At 50.6% G+C, this 14,105-nt stretch overlaps 1 protein-coding gene across 2 annotated transcripts in view; it reads right to left on the bottom strand.

The window, feature by feature from the left end:
* L3MBTL1 (L3MBTL histone methyl-lysine binding protein 1) overlaps window positions 1-13,508 on the bottom strand; it is a 30,949-nt gene extending 17,441 nt beyond the window's left edge. For both annotated transcript variants that reach the window (XM_043884456.1, XM_043884457.1), the window contains exons 1-9: window positions 13,476-13,508; window positions 6,873-7,018; window positions 6,473-6,699; window positions 5,998-6,139; window positions 5,550-5,700; window positions 5,256-5,388; window positions 4,579-4,663; window positions 744-832; window positions 152-256 (exon numbers count right to left, since the gene is read on the bottom strand). In XM_043884456.1, the coding sequence (XP_043740391.1) occupies window positions 152-256; window positions 744-832; window positions 4,579-4,663; window positions 5,256-5,388; window positions 5,550-5,700; window positions 5,998-6,139; window positions 6,473-6,699; window positions 6,873-7,008 (1,068 nt within the window). In that variant the 5' untranslated portion in view covers window positions 7,009-7,018; window positions 13,476-13,508. The remainder of the gene's footprint in view (window positions 1-151; window positions 257-743; window positions 833-4,578; window positions 4,664-5,255; window positions 5,389-5,549; window positions 5,701-5,997; window positions 6,140-6,472; window positions 6,700-6,872; window positions 7,019-13,475) is intronic.
* Between the last annotated feature and the right edge of the window lie 597 nt (window positions 13,509-14,105).

The following is a 14,105-nucleotide window of genomic DNA, read 5'->3' as shown; positions in this document are numbered from 1 at the left end:
TTTTTGTTTGTATTTTAGTGTTCTGCATATTCTGCCTCAACCCCCTATTAGGTTGGATGCTGTCTGAATCCAGGCCTTCCATGCCCTTGGCTGACTCCTTCAGTCCATCCTGAGGGGAGTCATCAGGATGGGGATGCCAGCCTCAGCTCACCTCGGCCACGGTGAGGATGAAGTACATGCTCGGGTGCTGAGGGTCGATGCCTTCCAACTTCATGCCCGGTCTGAAGCCATTCTTGTTATGCGTGACCATCTGGTACTGTTAACACACAGATAGGAGAGGATCCAGCTCCCCTCTGGCATTATCCTAGCCTAGTGGGCTGGGGGCAAAGGAACTACCTTTGGGGCCCACATGCTCAGCACTACCAAAGAGGTAACTTATTTGGGGAACTTTACTACAGGGATCCAAAGCAGGACAGACTAGCCTCCAGGTCCCTTGAAAAGTGGACTTTAGGGCTTCATCTTACCCAAGTCAGTGTGTAGAATTAAGTAAAAGGCAACAGAATTCAAAAGTCTGCAGGCCCAGTGATGGGTAAGCCTGAGTCCCACCTCCTGTTTCTTCCCACCCAGGAAGCCCCTTACAGTGAGCCCTTCTCTACTCTGGGTCCCTAATCAGTCTGTCCCCCTTCCATCCTGCCAGTCCTTTGAGGCATGTCAGACAGAGAAAGCAGCAGAAGGCCTGAGTCTGAAGGTGAGTCCCTGGACTGGGAGACAAGCCCTTTCTAACACAGAAGTATACAACTCACGTCCTGGAAGAGGCTGATAGGGGCAGCGATGGCCTTCTGCTCCTCAAGGTAGGATTCCCACGACCAGCCTGGTTTCTTCTCCTCTGAGGCTGTGGGGAGGAGGCAGACAGGCTGACCCCTCAGGTGGTTGGTGGTTTACTCGCTAAGTCCATTCCTGACTCTTACAACCCCATGGGCTGCAGCCCACCAGGTTCCTCTGTCCCTGGAATTCTCCAGGCAAGAATACTGGAGTGGGTTGCTATTTCCTCCTCCTGGGGATCTTCCCGATCCAGGGATCAAACCCACGTCTCCTGCATTGCAGGCAGATTCTTTACCAACAGAGCCACCAGGAAAGTCCTAGGTTGTTTCTTAAATACGACCTTCCTCAGTTCCTCCAACCCAACTCTACCTTAACCTCCAAAACAAACATCTGTGATCACATGCTGCCTTCTGATCCCGCTCAGCCACAGGGGTGCCGGACACGCAGGGCCCAGGTGAGACTCAGTCTCAGGTAAGGCTGCACCAAATTCTGCCTACATTGCCCGGCCCCCACTCCTAGACCATTGTCAGCAAAGGCACTCTGGATTACGGGCCCACTAACAGAGGTTACAAAGTCTCAATCACAGAGGGCCAAAGCTGTGTGACAAGTCCTGAGCCAGAGGACTGAACCTAAGCTCACTGGGAAAGAAGAGGAAAAAGAGAAAAAAAAGGGAGGAAAACATGCAAGGAGGAAGAACAGAAGAGACCACACAGAGGGTTTCCCTGGTGGCGTAGTGGTTAAGAACCCACCCGCTGATGCAGGGGACACAGGTTAGATTCCTGGTCTGGGGAGATTCTACACGTCCCAGAGCAACTAAGCCTGTGGGCCACAGCTACTGAAGCCTATACTCTCTAGAGCTAGAAAGCTGCAATTACTGAAGTCTTAGTGCCCAGAGCCTGTGCTCTGAAACAAGAAACCACCGCAATGAGAAGCCCAGGCACTGCAAAGAAGAGTAGCCCCTGCTCGCAGCAACCAAAGAAAGCCAACAGACCCAGGACAGTCAAAAACCCCCCTCAAAGAGCTATGACTTCATACCCACTAGGATGGTTATAATAAAAAAGACAGAGGGCCTTCTCTGGTGGTCCAGTGGCTAACACTCTGTGCCCCCAATGCAGGGCACCTGGGTTCGATCCCTGGACAGGGAACTAGATCCCATATGCTGCACTTAAAAGTCAGGACAGCTAAATAAATCCTTTTTAAAAATAAAAAAGACAAATTATAACAAGACTTGGTGAGAATGTGGATAAATTGGAACTTTCATATGCTACTGGTGGGAATATACGGTGGTTTGGCCACTTTGGAAAACATTCTAGCAGTTCCTTAAGAGGCTAAACATATGGTTACCGCAGCAACCAGCAATTCCACTCCTATGTACATACCCAAGAGAAATGAACACTTATGGCCAGACAAAATTTGTGCACAGATGTTCATATCAGTGTTATTCATAACAGCCTCAAAGTGGAAAGAACACACATACCCATCAGTTGATAAAGTATGATATTTCCTATGATGGAATATTATTCAGCAATAAAAATGGATGAAATACTGATACATGGTACAACATGGATAAACTATGAAAACACTGTGCCAAGTGCAAGAAGCCAGTCACAAAGGACCACATACTATATGATCTCATTTATATGAAATGTCTAAAATAGGCAAATCCATATATACAGAAAGTAGACTGGTGGTTGACTAAGGCTGGAGGGGAATTCGTGGTTTGGGGGTAATGTCAGTTAATGGGTATACGGTTTCTTTTTAGAGTTATGAAAATGTTCTAAAATTGATTGTGGTGATGTTTATACAATTCCATGAATAGACCAAAACCCACTGAATTGTATACCTCAAATGAGTAGATTGCATGTTTTGTGAATTATAACTCAATAAGACTATTAGAAAGCTATTTCTTACAAAAACATGTATAAAGCATTAACTGTAGAAAAAAATGGATACGTTAGACACAGATTCTCTGCACACATAGGACACACGAGCAGCCCTGCCGTCCCACTCCTACTCCCAGATTCTTCTGTCAAAAGATCCCCAAAATGAGTGGGAAAAGATTTTAGCCATAAGAGCAAACTTCTGTCCACTGACAAGGTTTCTTCCCTTGAAAAAAGGCAGAAAGGAGAAAATATCCAGAAACTAATGCCACACATTAATGTTCACAGTTGAGATGGTGAAATGTACAAATCAAAAGATAACTTCAACCTGGTCAACAGGATCCAGCAGAAAAAATGCTTGTTTAAGAATGTACTTTCTTAAGAAAGACAGAGCAGTGGAGCCAATATATCTATATATCTATAGTTAGATATATACAATATAGTTAGATATATTAGCTCCTGCCTCTATTTACGGAGAAGGCAATGGCACCCCACTCCAGTACTCTTGCCTGGGAAATCCTATGGACGGAGGAGCATGGTAGGCTGCGGTCCATGCGGTTGCTAAGAGTCGGACACGACTGAGCGACTTCACTTTCACTTTTCACTTTCATGCATTGGAGAAGGAAATGGCAAACCACCCCAGTGTTCTTGCCTGGAGAATCCCAGGGACAGGGGAGCCCATCAGGCTGCCGTCTATGGGGTTGCACAGAGTTGGACACAACTGAAGTGACTTAGCAGCAGCAGCAGCAGCAGCCTCTATTTAAGACTTAAGAGGACATAAACCAGAACATTCCTGGTGGTCCAGTGGCTAAGACTCCATTCTCCCAAAGCAGGGGGCCTGGGTTTGATCCCTGGGGAGGGAACTAGATCCCCACATGCCTTAACTAAGAATTTGCATGCCTCGACTAAAGAGCCCACATGCCACAATGAAGATCAAAATCCTTCGTGCCACAACAAAGACCTGGTACAGCCAAATAATTAATTAATTAAAAGAGGACAAAAACTAATGAGCGCTAAGACTTTGACTTCTGATGTGACAGCCTTGGGTGAGAAAGAGAGCCATGAAAATATGATTTGGCTAAGATAGGCAGAATATAGAATAGGTACTATAGAGTTTGAAGCCCTGGACACAGATCAGGCTCCTCTGACTGGCAATGGGTTCATAAGGGAGAAAGATGTCCTAAAACTGACCGCACTCTCTGGCTCTCTAAGGAACAGGAAAGACAGTAACTCATGCAACTAACCCATGGTCCAAGAGGAAGCACTGACATACAACTCATTTATTCATCCACTGAACAAACATTTATTGAGAGTGTACTCCACACCAGCCTCTGGGCTAAGGACCAGGGATATAATGACTAGTAGAAGAGATTCAGTTTTGAGGGAGGCAGCGAGACATTGCTTCAGTCTCTGGGTGAGTTTGATAAACTCTACTTGGCTCCAATTGGCTGCTGTCACGGCAAGTGGAGATGGTAATGCAGAAGGTCTGAGGGCCACAGCTGGCTATTAATGATCTTTGTTCCATTTTTCTTGGAACCAAAGGATTAGAATGGAGGCCCAAATAGCAAGGTCAGACCAATGACCAGTATGGACTTGCCCACACCAGCACAGGGAAGCAATACCATGTGGTGCCATTAAAGTGTGCTCAAGTCTTTGGATATTATGAGGCCTACTCACAACTGGATGCTGCTGCTATTGCTGCTAAGTCACTGGATAACAGAGGATAAACAAACACATGATATAAGCCTCAAGAAGATACATATACCATGGCACAAACCAAAAACACACACGCTCTGTCACACACGCACACATTACTAACTTATGGTCATCTATATATGTACAATACACCATCACAATGGTAACCTGCACTCCCAGCTTCACACCTCCAAAGGGGTACACACACGGCTCATGAATATGTATACACAGGCTACCATACCAGGCTGGCTGCTGTTCCATTCCTCACTTTCTGGGGTGTTAGTGGTAGCTTGTCCCTCTGGATCCTTTCCTCCTTCTTGCTTCTCCTGTAGAAGGCAACAGATCCCAGCTTCCTGTCTTTGTGAGTTGGCGTGAAGCCCCTATCTCTATTCCTGATCCAGGCCTAGCTCTCTGGTCACACGGTGTTCTGCTCCCAACGGGTGGATATTCTTCTAGGCTACCAGCAGGAACACAGCTCTGGTAGACAACCCTTTACCACATGGGCACAGTCTCATACCCCCTAGTTTACACAGCCTGATTACAGTTCTCCTCATTCCCAGGTGGGGAAACTGAGGACATGAATACCTGCCCTGTGCTCCATGGCCTCTAGCCCAGAGCTGGGGCCCCACTGAGGAATCTGTCCATTTGCCTGCACACCTGCTTGGGTGCTGGTTCATGTCACCATGACAGACCCGCCACTAAACTGAGGTGGGGGCTCTAGAAAAACAGGAAAGGGGTTTATTTATTTCCCTGGAACCAAGTCCACGATCTGACTCCAGAAAGGACCCCAAAGTATGATGAGTGAGTTACTATGTGTCTTCTGTGGCCCAGCCCCACCATCTGGATTAATGGAGGGGCTGGTAAGAATTGAGGTATAGCCTCCAGCCTCCCCTGCCCTCCCAGCTGTCCGCCTCCTACCATGGCCTCTGGCTCAGACTCCTCCTCAGATGGGCTCTGATATTCCCTGCGCTTCCTCTTCTTCACGGGTTTGAGGAGCTCAGAAGCGCTGGTGCAGTTGTTCTGGCCTGAGGAGTTCTCCACTATGACTGACCTGAGGGACGGGCAGCCTGAGGGAAGGAACCACCCACCCTGCACCATCCACCTCCCTTCAAAGCTCAGAACAGAAGCAGGGGCCTCGGGGCCAGAGAAGCCCCAAAGGGGCTTTGGGGCGGGAGAAGGCAGAGAAGTGGGGCTTAATTCCTTCCGGCTTACCGCTCCTGGAAGCGCTGAGGGCAGCCATCATTGCAGGAACTAGGATCTGGACCAGCGCCTTGCTGAGGCCCACAAGCCTGGCACGGGCAGGTGCCATCATCCTCTGGTGGGTCTTGAGGCGGACCTTCTGGAGGGTCCTGGGGGAGGCCCGCTGGGGGAGACCAAAGGCACCTCAGAACGCCCACCCAACACATCCACACTCAGGCTCCGCCCATCTCGGAGCCCACTCTGGGCCTCCACCTCGGTCCTGTTCCCCACTTTTCCCACTGGACAGCCCTGCCTCCCTCGCCAGAGCCTTCTCCGCCCTAAGACCAACACGCCGGCCCGGGCACACCCGCCGGGACCCGGGCCACGCCCCTTCGGGCCACGCCTCTGGCTTCGGCTCCCCTGCGAGTTCGGGACTCTCCCAGCCTCCGCAGGGGCCCAGCTGCGGGCCTGAGGCTCCTACCCAGCTGTTGCGGGTCCGCGCCGCCACCCCTCGCCGGGGCCTCGCCATCTTCGTACTCGGCCACGCCTTCCCGCCGCAGCTCTGGGCTTGGGGGTTGCTCTGCTCCCACCATGTTCGGCGGCGCGTACTCGCTTATCCGGAACTGTAGCGCGGGAGGGTCAGAGGGGCACAACTCCTGGACTGGCCCTTGACCCACCCCCAGTCAGCATGGTCCCCTCTCCCGCCGCCACACTACAAGCCAAGCCTCCAAGGCTCATTCACCGTAAGACAGGCCCTAGAACCTCCCAACTGTCTCCTCTTGGGAGCGCAGCACTTCAAGCCCCGCCCCCAGAGTCCCTCACCTTAAGCCCCGCCCCCAGAATCCTCCCTCTCGGCCAGCTTCCCCACCTTCCGCCTCTGGCCCCGCCTCCGGGCCCGCAGGCCCCGCCCCACAGCGGCGGCTCGCGGGACCCCTCCAATCCCCACAGCTACTGACCCGCAGGCCACTCCCCGAAGGCGGGGCCGCGGCTTCGGTCCACTCCAGGAGCCGCACTGTGCTAGCGCTGGGGCTGCCCGCTGGCCCCGTGCTCAACTGCGGGAGAACCGTGGCTGTGACAGGTACGCTGCCGGCCGCTCGCTCCGGGGTGCCCACGTGGATCGGCTCCCGCGGAAAGCAGGACACATCCAGGGCACTGCTGGGCAGACCCAGGGCGGCCGAGCTGGCTGCGAACAGATACACGGACAGACACGACACAGGGGAAGCCTGACGACCCTGCCCCAACCCTGCCATGCAAGTGTGGGGGCAGGTGAAAAGTATCGTCTCCTCCCCAGGACCCACATCTGCTTGGGCATGGATGTGGATGCTCCTGTTCCCCCAGACCCCTGGCTCGGCCCACCTGGAATGATAAAGGCAGCAGCGGGCAGGTGAGAGCCGGAGCCTGGGTTATCTCTGGCCACCAGGTGCACGCTGACCTCCCCTGTGGAAGGTCCCTTCAGTGTCCTCAGCATCTCCATTTCAGCATGCCCCTCCATCCTGGTAGGCCTACAAATGGAACACAGCCCCCAAGGGGATCAGGGAGGTAGGGGCCCTCCATGAGGAGGAGGTGCCGACCCTCAGAGAAAAGTCTCAGCCATGAGGGGAGTAAGGTGTTTTAGGAGCCCAGCATAAAGTTTGGCTCCTGGCTCTATCCAGGTCACCCAGGTGAGAGCTCTGGCCAGACGCTGCTCCTCCCCCCAGTCCCTGTAAGATGGGCATGTGTGAAGATGCTTTGTAAACTGCTGTGCACTCTCTAGGGAGTCTCGGGGAGTGTCTCCGGCCAAGGTTCTACCTGGTCAGCTATCTCATGGCACAGCCTAGGCCAAGTCCAAACTCCCCTCTTTCTCAACCTCCACCTCCATCCCCAGTAGAATCACTCCCTTCTCCCTCTGGGAATTCAGAACCCTCAAGTACCAGATTCTCCTTCAATCATACAGGTCATTTTCCTGGGAGATGATCTTTCCTGATAGTGTTCTTTTATGCCTCCTGCCCACCACTCCCTCCAACTCCAAGCAAAGAGTGGGCACTCAAACATCTGTTGAGGGGACTTCTCTGGTGGCCCAGTGGTTAGGACTCCAAGTTTCCACTGCAGGGGGCACAGGTTTGATCCTTGGTTGGGGGAACTAAGATCCCACATGCAAAAAAAAAGAAAAAAAAAAACAAACAAAAAACCCAGCCAAACACACACATACAAAAACAAAACAAAAAACATAAAAACCCCATCATCTGAAGAGCAAAGGGGTAATGTATGAGAATGCAGGCAGTGCAAGATTTTGCTTTAATAAAGCAAAGGCAGACCCTTTAATAAAGGGTCGAACACGTACATATATGGGAAAAAAGACCTAGTGACATAACAAATATACTTAATATCTATCATTTACTTAACTCCTTAAATATGCTGGCATGCAGCAGGTGCTGTGTTGGATTTCACTAATTTGAACTTGTTAATAAAAAACAGTATAGGGAATTCCCTGTGCTTCCACTGCTAGGGATCCGTGTTCGATCCCTGGTTGTGGAACTAAGATTCTGCATGCCGAGAGGCATAGCCAAAAAAAAAAAAAAGCAGTGTATGAGTAAGTGATATTTGGTTGCTTTAAGATGTCAGTAGGGCTTGACAATGGCTTCTGGCATATATGTTAAAGGAAAGAACATAGGTGCAGGCTTAAGTTAGACTTAAGTCAGTTTGAATCTCAGATCCCCCCTTAAACGCCTGTGATTCTGAGTAAGTAGCTTTCTGTCATTGAGCCTCAGTTTCCTCATGTGTAAAATGAAGGGGATAATGGTATTTATCTTAAAGGGCTCTGATGAAGATTAAGTGGAAAAAATATGTAAAGTCTTGATACTAGCAGGCCTTCAACAAAAACCAACTCATTCCCTCTGAACAGAAATTTTGAGGAGCTTGGCAGCTCCAGTAAAAATGGGAAAATCAGCTTGTAATGTTTGCTGTCTTTCCCACCCTCCACTCCTCCCTCCATCCATTCTTGTCACTGATATATCTTTCAGCTTTTCCTCCCTAAAATAAAATACACAGGACACCCCATATAGTATATATAGAGTGAATATTCAAGTAGGCAAAGGCTTAGAGATATAACCTGATTAATTAAAGCAACATTCAAACCAAAGTTTGGGGACTTCCCTGGTGGTCCAGCAGTTAGAACTCAGTGCTTTCACTGCCATGGGCCCAGGTTCAATCTCTGGTCAGGGAACTAAGATCCACAAGCTGCTCAGCATGGCACAAACAAACAAAAACCCAAGGTTTGTTCCCCCTTCTCAAGTGGCTCAAGCGGTAAAGCACCTGCTTGCCAATGCAGGAGAAATAGGCAAAAGACATGGGTTCAATTCCTGGGTCAGGAAGATCCCCTGGAGGAGGAAATGGCAACCCACTCCAGTATTTTTGCCTGGGAAATCCCATGGACAGAGGAGCCTGGTGGGCTGCAGTCTGTGGGGTCCCAAAGAGTTGGACACCACTGAGTGCGTCTGCATGCATGCATGCGTGCGCACACACACACACATGGTTTGTTCTCCCTACTACTTCCCCTTTAAAAAAATTATAAAATAGTATTCTCTAAATTAAAATTATTTTGCTTTGCACAGCTGACATAGTTGTACCATTTTAAGTTCTTTTAAACAATCTTTTTATTCAAAACATTGGCAGTCATTAGGAGTGAATGTGGTTACTCCTGAAAGAATTCCATTCTGTCTCAAGGTCTATTAAGGAAAGGTGGTTGAGAGAACTTCCCTTCTGTTCAGGTTTCTGTCCTTTTCCCAGCAGACACTGGTGGACCAACTGGGAGTCAGCATCCTCCTTTTGTGCTGTGGGAATAGTCTCAAACAAGAGAAACTCCTCTTATGGAGCCTACATTCTAGAAGTAAGGGATAAAGTGGAGGCTGGAGATGTAAATTTAAAAACCATCCTGTACAGATGGCAGGGAAAAATCATAAAACTGGGTATAAAGAAAATGGTGGGGACCTTGGAGCTCATCAAAATAGGTTGGGAAGAGGAAGATCTAGCCAGAGACTGAGAAAGAGCCTGCAATGAGATGAAAGAATATCCAGAAGCATCTGAGCTTCTGGAGGGAAGTTTCTAGAAAGTGGGGCTGCTCAATGGTGTTAATACCACTAGCAGATCAAGTCAGATGAGGGCAGAGAGCTGAGCATTTTAGCAATAAGGCAATCATGAGAAATCTTGACAAGCACCATTTCAGAGGAGCTGTGGACATAAAAACCTGATCAGAGTGGGTTCCAGAGAGAAATCATCAATTAGTTCAGTATTTATTGAGCATCTAATATGTATCAGGCACTTTTCTATGCAATTTGTAGTGAACAGAAGACACAAAGGCCTCTGCTGAGTCTGCATGCTAGTGGGGAAACTGACAGTAAGAACTGGTCCTTGTCGGGGGATGGGAGAAAAGGAAGTGGAGACTAACAGCTCTTTCCAGGAGTTGTGATACAAAGAACATTGATGTGGGGGATAATATTTGGAGAGTGATGAGTTCTCAAGGAAGGGGTGTTGGTTTTGCTTTTTATTTATGTATTTATTTTAAAGTTTTATTTACTTATTTATTGCTGGGCTTGGGCTTTGTTGCTTCGGACTTTTCTCTAGTTATGGCAAGTGGGAGCTACTCTCGGTGCGGTGTCCCGGCTTCTCATTGCAGTGTTGGGGGTCTGCGCTGCCACTTCCCTTCTCTTCTCTCACTGCAGAGCGCAGACTCTAGTTCTGGGAGCTTCAGTAGTTGTGGCTTTGGGGCTCCAGGGCACAGGCTCAGTAGTTGTGGTACACAGGTTTAGTTGCCCTGCAGCATGTGGGATCTTTCCAGACCAGGGATCAAACCCTTGTCTTCTGCATTGGCAGGCAGATTCTTTACCACTGAGCCACCAGGGAAGCCCTGTTTTGCTTTTTAATATTTATTTATTTAGTTGCAGCATGTGGGATCTAGTTCCCTGACCAGAGATGGAACCCAGGTCCGCTGCACTGGGACCAAGGAAGTCTCCATTGTTCTTTTTTAAGACTATTTTTTAAAATTTTAATTAATTTACTTATTTGACTGTGCCAGGTCTAAGTTGTGGCATGCAGGATCTTCAGTCTTAGTTGTAGCATGTGGGATCTACATTAAAGAGCCTGACCAGAGATGGAACCCAGGTCCCCTGCATTGGGATCACCAGGGAAGTCTCCATCTTGCTTTTTTAAGACTATTTTTAAAAATTTTAATTAATTTATTTGACTGTGCCAGGTCTAAGTTGTGGCATGCGGGATCTTCAGTCTTAGTTGCAGCATGTGGGATCTAGTTCCCTGACCAGAAATCGAACCCAGGTCCCCTGCATTGGGAGCTCGGAGTCTTACCCACTGGACTACCTGGGAAGTCCCCCATTTTGCTTTTTTAAATAGAAGATGCTATGCAGCCTGTTTGTAACTGATGGAAATAAGCCTATAGAGGGAGAAACTGACAGAGCAGGGGAAAAAGAATAATTCTAGAAGACAAGTCCTTGACAACACAGGAGGGGAGAGGCTCCAGGGCACCTGTGATGTTTGAGACCCACTGCATGTGGCTCTGGGTTCCTGGCTAGCAGCACCAACTGTGTTTTTCCCCAGCTAGACCGTTAGCTTTTCCTGAGACCTGGGAACTACTTTCTCTGTGATTTGAATGTACTTCTCCTCTACCACTGCTGCTGCTAAGTCACTTCAGTTGTGTCCGACTCTGTGCGACACCATAGACGGCAGCCCACCAGGCTCCCCCGTCCCTGGAATTCTCAAGGCGAGAACACTGGAGTGGGTTGCCATTTCCTTCTCCAATGTGTGAAAGTGAAAAGTGAAAGTGAAGTCGCTCAGTCATGTCCGACTCGTAGTGACCCGATGGACTGCAGCCTACCAGGCTCCTCCGTCCACGGGATTTTCCAGGCAAGAGTACTGGAGTGGGGTGCCATTGCCTTTTCCATCCTCTACCACTGCCAACCCCCAAATTTGCAGCTCACACATTTTCATAAGCTTTGTCCCACTAGGTCCACAAAGCAGCACCACCAATCTGACATGGCTCCCAGGCCTGAGCCAGATACCAGGAATCCATCCACTCCCCCTCTGCAGTCTGGTCACACCTTCAGAGCACCACTTTTGTGGCCTCTGCACGTGCTGATTCTTCTGCTTGGTCCATTTTCACATCCCTATGTCTGGGAAATTCTTGATGATCCTTCAAGATCCAGCTTGAGTGATACCTCTTTTCTGAGAGGCCCAGAATCCATGTCCCCCCCAAACAAAGTTAACACACAGCTCTCTCTGCTCTGCTCTACTTCATCACAGTCTATCTATGCATTGACTTGTCTCTCTTCCACGAGACAGAACAAAGCATTAAAGAGCCTGATCCAGAGACTGCACTCACAAATAGTCAGTGAATGAATGAATGAAAGATGGGGGGACTTCCCTGATGGCCCAGTGGCTAAGACTCCATGCTCCTAATGCAGGAGGCCGGGGTTTGAGCACTGGTCAGGGAACTAGATCCCACACAGCTGCAACTAAAGAGTTCACATGCCCCAGCTAAAGACCCTGCATGCCGCAACTAAAACCTGGTGCAACCGAAAAAGTAAATATTTTTAAAAAGAAAGAAAAAAAGGTGGGAGTAAAGAGTGGTCAATAACACAAGAAACACAAATTTCTGAAACCTATAAATGGCTTAGACATTCTTGCCCTAGGGGCTAGAGTACTATTTCCTCCTCTGTGTCTCTCAGAGGCTAGAAGAGGAGGGGATACAGTGAAGGCTGTCACTGGCAGCCCTCAGCTATCATCTCCTTTCTGAATTGCCCTCAGCCAGGGGAGCTGCCTCGCCCAAGTGCCCTCTCCTGGACCCGAGGTATAAAGGCCTCGCCCCCTTGCCTCCATCTGGGGCATTTCAGCAGAGCCATCTCCCCTCCAGAACTTCCTTTGGGACTGACGGAGGCCTCTGTTAAGACTACATCAGCAGTTCAACGTCGTCCACCCAACTGCCCTGCTGTCTTCCCTCTCCTGCAGGTGGATAACACCAAGGGCACCCTAATACATCTACACTTAAACCTCAGAGTCTTGTTTCCAGAGAACCCGGCCTAAAACAGTTGTTGGATCCCCAACCCAAATTGGTGTCTGACACATAGCAGGTGTTCAATAAATATTTATTGAGTGAATGTGTCCCTGTTTATTTTCTCTTGGTCTGTCTGCCAAGATTTCCCCTACCTCTTGCCCATCAAGGCCTCGTATACAACAGACGCTCAATAAATACTCTCACTCTAGGTGTGGAAGGTGGGGCGCTATCGCTCCAGACAGATAACCCCTGACACACACTCAGAGCCCCAGCAACACTGAGCGCCTCAAACTTGGGGCCTCGGCCCCGCCCCCCGCGCTGCAGCTGCGGCTGGAACGCGGGAGGGATGGATGCGGGCTCCAGGGTTGGGACCGCCGCCCGCCTTCCGAGTCCTCCCGGGACTGGTGTAGACGACGGCGGGCGGGGCGGTCACCGATCCGCCAGCCCCGCAGAACGGTTACTTTTTAAAACGCCAAAATGGCGGAATTCTTTTTTATTCTTCCCCTTTATGGCAAAATAATAATAATAATTCAATTTTCCGTTATAAAAATTGGAAATTAATGGTAGGAAAGAGAAAGTTTGCCAAATGACCCATTTCCTAAGAAAACCAAACCCCCGCCCTCCACGCCCTCTCTTTATTAATGAACAACTCTTAATTGATTGCATTTCTCTAAAAACCAAGCCGCCTCCCTCTCCACCCTCTGGATCGCCTCCAGCGGCAGCACAGTGGACGCGCTCGCCTCGCCCTCGAGCCCCGCGACCGCCCAGGTCCCCTTGCACGCCAGCTCCCCGAGCCTCCTCCTGGACCCGTGCACCCCGCCTCACGCTCGGGAGGAGCAATGCCCGGGGGCCCCAAGCCCCATAACTGCCGTGCGGGGCGGGGCCGGGCGCCGCGGAGCCTCGTACCCCTGGGTCCCTACCTGCAAGGCCCGCGTGCGGCCGCCCAGCGCCGAGCTGCGGTCCGAGCCCCGCGCGGCGCGCGCCTGCGCGCACAGGGGGGCGGGCCCGCCTTCCCGCAGGACGCGGGGCGCAAACCGCGCGCAGAGCAGGTTTGGGGAGCGCGGGCCGGGGGCCCTCTGGCCAGGCCACAGCTGCGTGGGCCTAGTGTCCTTTAGCCCCGGGGTTGGATTGCTGCGCGGGCGAGGCGGGTCGAGATTCTTCCGGTCCCCAACTCCTTACCTTACAGCACGCAATGGGGACCACGGAGCCGGGAGAGCCTGGTGGGCCCTGAACTGAGTGGTCAGTGACAAAAAGCGAGGTTGCGCTCCCCGCGCGCACCCCAGCTGGGTCGCTTCGCTGTCCAACGCCTTTCCTCGGCTCCTGCTCCTCACCTGAGATAGGCGAGCCAGGGAACATCGGAAAACCATCTCAGGGAGGGTGAAAGGAGGGCCGTGCCACCAGAAGAAAGGAGCCCCCCTGTGAGATGCGGTTCCCTTCCTGACCCTCATAGCCTAAAGGAAAGCATCAGCGGCGCCTGAGTTTGGATGACCTGACCCCATTGCTGTTGGCTGGTGGTGTGACTCACTTAATCCTCCTGGTCCTCCATTCTT

Source organism: Cervus elaphus, chromosome 23 (assembly GCF_910594005.1).
Source record: "Cervus elaphus chromosome 23, mCerEla1.1, whole genome shotgun sequence".
In the NCBI taxonomy this organism is placed as follows: Eukaryota; Metazoa; Chordata; class Mammalia; order Artiodactyla; family Cervidae; genus Cervus; species Cervus elaphus.
This window is presented reverse-complemented; position numbering and strand designations above follow the sequence as displayed.